Raw genomic sequence first — 6,000 nt, forward strand, 5'->3', positions numbered from 1 at the left:
CAGATTTAATGATCACATTTTTTTATTTTGAGTTTTGAATGTTCAGGTTTTGCTAACAACACGTGTTGTTAAGCATGACAGTCAACTGCCCAGAGAGGGCATCTCTATGAGGAACAAGTGCAGGGCACCATCATCCCCATCGCCAGCACCATGGCTAACAGTCACCAGGACTTACTGTGTGCACAAGGCCTCTACCAGCCCCTCCATTTCACTGACTTCTCCCCCACATGAGGAGGGTTACCCACCGTTCTATCGCTATTACCCGGGTCAGGAAACAACAGCTTGGAGGCTGCTCTAGGCTTCTCCTGTTCTCAAAGAATGTAGCCCACCCACTACATGAATAGCAGGTCTGTTAAATTATGTGTGAAACTCCCAGGCCTTCCTCACTATGGGACATCATTTATAGTTTCTGCAATCTAGTATATGTGGACTTAATTCATGTTAGTTTACCAATATTTTTTGAAAAACACATATTCTTACCTCAGTTTTGTTTTAAAACCTAATTTAGAATTCTAACTTAGAATTCTCTAACTTGAGTCCTCAAGCTTAAAAGTCATAAGGATTTAGAAATACATGGGGTTTACAATTAATCTGGTCCAGCCAGTTTATTTTATGATAAACTGAGGCCTGAGAAGCCAGTTGATTTGCCCAAGATCATACCACATGATAGAAGAAGAGCCAAGAAAGGTAACTGGGTCTCCAGACTTTCAATCCAGTGCTTTTGCCATGATATTGTATATAATTTTGAAAAATTAGTATACTCTAAGTATATGAATACTTTTCCTCCTCCTCCTCCTCATTATATCTGGTTCATCGGGGAAAAAAAGTCTATAAATAAGAGACATGCCATTGAGATCGTTGATATTTTAGTTTAGTTGACACACAATGTTACAGATATTATTGATATTTTATTCCCCTTGGGTTATCCCCATTATCAGTTTAAATCTACATATACTTTATATAGGGAAATGGGCAGTAGTTATTATAACTTCATTTTATAACACAGCAATAAATCTCAATGAAACTTCTGTCTGTAGGTAAAGGTTTACAGAAGTAACCCCATTCAGAATAGGGAAACTATTATAAGCTGGACTGTTTTAAGATTGTTGAGCAACTGTTTTGTTATTTTTTTTTTTAATTAGACAAGACTAACCTGGTATGTTTCAGCTACTTTGGAATTGACTGAGTAGTTTTCCATTATTACAGATCAAAGAAAGGCTCATCCGACCCCTCACTGATCCTTGTACTCCCTGTCTTTCTCCTAGGGGTGAAGTGCAACCAGTGGTCTGAGGAGGCTTCGATGGTATTTCGAAATCATGTGGAGAAGAAACCTCTGGTGGCATTGGTTCAGACAGTTATAGAAAATGCTAACCCTTGGGACCGGAAAGTCGTGGTCTATTTAGTGGACACATCGTTGCCAGACACAGATATCTGGATTCATGATTTCATGTCAGAGTATCTGGTAGAGCTTTCAAAAGTTAATTAATCACTGCTTCTGAGATATTGACAACTAATTCAGATTTTTTAGCAATAACAAAATGTAGTACGCTTTAAAAAAAGAAACCTCATCTCTGCTACAGAGCTCTGACTGCTGTGGGGATTGAAAACAATATGCTTCTGTTTGATGAAAGGTATTTAACAAGTTTTGTTTTAACCGAGTTGACTTTTCAAAGAAAATTGCACTTGAATTATTACTACAATATTAGAATAAAAATGTTTATCAATATAAAAACTGCCTTATCATTTCTGAGCTTTATGATCTTAAGACGAAGGGTTTCCCTTTCTATTCATGTCTTCTTTGTGGTGCTGGGTTCCTTTACAGTTAGATTGTGAGAACTTCATGACTTCACCCTGGTGTAGTGGTGCATCCCAAAGCAAGTGGTCACCAGACCACGTGAGGACTATCTTGAGTTGTTAGCACATTAGCATTGCTGGTGGTGCTATAGAGAAGCCGCCTAGGTGACCCTCAAAGCATGCCCCTCACCCCAAATCTTGAGTGGCACCTCACTGCCCAGAGAGCCCATGCCTTCCACAGTCTCCCTACCCAGCCCCATTGCCCACCACTCCCTAACCAGCCACACTGGACCTTTATCTGGCTCCTGAACCCCATGCATGTGCACCCGGGACTATATTCTACAGCAAGCCTTGCTCCCCTCCAAACCATGCTTATTCTGTTTCTTCAGCCTGCTGCTCATTCTCCCCCCTCCACCATTTTTGTTTGCCAGTATCCTCCCTGACATCCCAGGCTGACCATGAAGCCTTCCCTGGCACCGCTCCTACTCTATTACATTTTGAATATGCCTCTCCTGGTGCCCAGCTTTCACTGAGCTTAATAGCATATAACTAGTTGTCTGTGCACCAGTCACCCCAACTAGATCGTGAGCTCCTTGAAGGAGGGAGGGGTCTTTGTCATCTCTCTAATGGTGTCCTGATAAATGTTTGACAGTCAGTTCTGGTGGGGGTGGGCAGGGAGTAAGCCTTGATTCCCAGTATCTGATGATTCCCATGTTGTAAATACTCCCACCATTGCTGAGTTCCCGCTAACAATGTGACATCACCGAACAGAGAGTTGGGAGAAGACATACCCAAGCAGGTCTCGTGAGCCTGTGCACGGACCCCAGAACACACCCCTGTCTGTCTTCCACAAAAGACAGAATGATATCTTGAACACCTCAGGCACCCATTATGTGCTTGCTAATTGATGAGCAGGGTGGACGGACAGGTTGGAGGCCTTCCTAAGCAGTGGTCCAAAAATGAGAGGGCCAGGCCCTGGACTAAGAGGCAAGCAATGGGAATGAAGAAAAAAATTAAAGGCCTTTTGCAGTTTTCAATTAGAATTTTTAGTACTGACATTTTAGATCCGGAAGACAGGAAAAAGGAAGTGTCGAAGAGTGAAGCCAAATCTTAGTCTGAAAGGCTAGGATGATGATGACCCTTACTCCATTTGGGAAACTGAAAATTTTGATTTTAAACATCCTGAGTTTAAGTCAATAGGTCTCTGTGAGGATATGCATAAACTATTAGAAATGTAGAGTCTTCTCAGGGGAGAAGACCAGGCTGGAGATAAAAATTCTTCAGGTCATTTGCTTATTTTTGTTTGAGAAAATCTAGGAGAAGTGAGAGCAGAAAGAAAAAGACCAGATGTTTGATATTTTTCATGTAAAACATGCTGAAATTATCTAACTTCTTAAAATTTATATTTAACATAATTAAAGTGATTCAAAATTCAGGAATGCTTATGCCAGTGATTTAAATAATCATTTATGATAAAATCAAAATATCTTGACATATAAACATTTAAGTAAAATAGTGTGAATGTATTTTACAATGATTTCTCTCCCTAATAAAAAACAACAAAAATCCTCAAATTGCCTACAGATAAAGAAGAGGTGGTTTCTATTTCACTGACGTTAGAAATGCTTCCATTACTTTTCTTTTTTTTTTTTAAGATTTTGTTTATTTATTTGACAGAGAGAGAGAAACAGCATGAGAGGGGATAGGGTCAGAGGGAGAAGTAGACTCCCCGCTGAGCGGGGAGCCTGATGTGGGACTCGATCCCAGGACTCCGGGATCATGACCTGAGCCCAGAGGCAGTCCCTTAACCAACTGAACCACCCAGGCGCCCTTCCATTACTTTTCGAAATAAAGCAATTGTGTTGTTGATGTAAGTGAAAAATTAATCATGCTAGGACAGTTTGACGGACAATGAAACTTGGCCTCATACCATGTTCAAAGTTGATTCCAAGTGGATTTAAAGCCTAAACATGAGAGTCTAAGGAGGGAAGATAACACAGGAAAATACCTTGATAATCTAGGAGTAGGAAAGATGTCCTAAACAGGACAAAGTGCTAACAAAAAGGCAAATATTGATAGGTTAGACTATGCTAAAATGAAGAACACCTGTTTATCCAAAGGCATTATTATGATGGTGTAAAGGCAATTACACAGTGGAGGAATATTAGTATATAGAATATATTCAATGAACAAAAGACTATCCAGAAACAAAATGGCAACAAATTTGAACAAACATTTCACAAAAAGGAAATCCAGCTGGCCCATAAACATGAAAAGGTGCTCAACCCATCAGGACATGGGAAATGGAAATTCAAATTTCAGTGAGATACCACCCCTCCTCCCAGAACCGAGACGACGTTCCAACTTTCGTTAATTTCAATTACTGAAGAATGCGTGCCCTTGTGCTGGAGGATACTGGTAAAGAAGTTCACAGCAGCACCATGGCTGTATCTAAAACCTAGAAACAAATGTCCATTAATAGTAAAATAGATTTTTTAAAAACTGTGGTATAGGGACGCCTGGGTGGCTCAGTCGGTTAAGCGTCTGCCTTCAGCTCAGGTCATGATCCCAGCGTCCTGGGATCGAGTCCCGCATCGGGCTCCCTGCTCCGCGGGGAGCCTGCTTCTCCCTCTGCCTTGCCTCTCTCTCTATCTCTCATGAATAAATAAATAAAAATCTTTAAAAAAAAAACAACTGTGGTATATTCATGCTGTGGAAACCTCTACAGCCATGAAAGTAAACAAACTACAGCCACATGAAGCCACGCGGATTAATCTCACAACGCAGAGTTGAGCAAATGGAGACAAACCACGAGGGAAGCAGGAGTCGAGGAAGCGATCACCTTAGGAGGGAGCTGTGACCCAGGACCACACCGGTTGGTTTCTGGGCTGCTGGCCATGTTGTTTCTTGACTGAATGGTGGTTGCAACAGGTGTTCAAGTGAAAAAAATTCTTGAACCTGCGCACTTAGGCTGTATGTACTTCTCTTAAATGTTTGATTCCACAACTAAGGGGTTTAAAAACAATCTGAAATAAATCATCGCTTTATTTAAAAATGCATGGCACGTATCCTCTTGAAAAGACCATTTTCTTACAGCTGTGAGGGTTTTGTAATGTAGGAATACATTTTTGTGGAAAACAAGACTTACAAAAACAAAAACGAATGTTTCTCATTAGTAATCCATACACCAGGTTTTTTTTAAATTTAAATTTATTAATTTGAGAGACAGCATGAGCACAAGAGCGGGGAGGGTCAGAGGGAGAGGGAGAAGCAGGCTCCCCACTGAGCAGGGCTCCATCCCAGGACCCCAGGATCATGACCTGAGCCGAAGGCAGAGGCTTAACTGCCTGAGCCACCCAGGGGCCCCTATATACCAGGATTAAAAGGAGTTACATTATTAGGGTCTACCCCACAAGAAACTTACCCATAATAATTAGAACCATACCTTTTGTTCACACGAATTCCTTTTTATAGCCATTTAAAAAATTTAAACAAAGTTTTTGTTTGGGTTTAAGTGGTTTGTTCTGGGAAACATATTAGCCTTTTAAGAAAGTGGGACCTTTTGGTTGTATTTTAAGTCGGTATTTTGGACCCTCCATTCCTGCTAAGTATAGAGAGAATGCATTTGACTCTGTTGGAACTACGTGCTCACAAAATGATCGTTATTAAATCTTCGGCTCATACCAGCCCTAGGTGGGCTGCTGGTAAAATGGGACAGGTGATGGCTGTAGCCAAAAGAGTAAAGGTGCAGCAGCTGCTTGGCTGGCTTTGCTCCATCCAAAGACCTACCGATTCTTACATCCCAGGCGCCGCAGGAATGAAAATCCACCCACCTTTTTCCAGATAACTCTACCGCCGCTTAAACTCCTCCTGGTACAATTGGGGAAACCAAGACTCAGACTCGGGGCTATCCACACCCCTTCGTCCGCGGAACCAAGCCTCGAGGCGGCCCGGCCCCTGCCCCGCGCTGCCCCCAGCGGACGTCGCACCGCGGTCGGGGACGGTGCGCGGCGCCCCGGCGCCCCCGAGTGGAGGGAGAGGTACGGAGGGAGAGGGCGGTGGGCGGGGCGGGGCGCGGTGACAGCGCGGAGCCGGGCCCGCCCCTGGCTCCCACCCCCGGAGCCCACAGCGCCCGCCAGCCCGCCCGCCCGCGGCCGCCCGGGAGCTCGTCCAGCCCCGCGCTCCGCTCGCCCGCCCGCCGGCCGT

At 43.3% G+C, this 6,000-nt stretch overlaps 1 protein-coding gene across 5 annotated transcripts in view; it reads left to right on the top strand.

Annotated features, from left to right (window-relative positions):
- TDRD7 (tudor domain containing 7) overlaps positions 1-1,732 on the top strand; it is a 76,945-nt gene extending 75,213 nt beyond the window's left edge. For all 5 annotated transcript variants that reach the window (XM_021691790.1, XM_021691794.1, XM_021691793.1 and 2 more), the window contains one exon: positions 1,266-1,732. In XM_021691790.1, coding sequence (XP_021547465.1) covers positions 1,266-1,486 — 221 coding nt within the window. In that variant the 3' untranslated portion in view covers positions 1,487-1,732. The remainder of the gene's footprint in view (positions 1-1,265) is intronic.
- Positions 1,733-6,000: the final 4,268 nt, after the last annotated feature.

This window comes from Neomonachus schauinslandi, chromosome 13, assembly GCF_002201575.2.
Source record: "Neomonachus schauinslandi chromosome 13, ASM220157v2, whole genome shotgun sequence".
Lineage (NCBI taxonomy): Eukaryota > Metazoa > Chordata > Mammalia > Carnivora > Phocidae > Neomonachus > Neomonachus schauinslandi.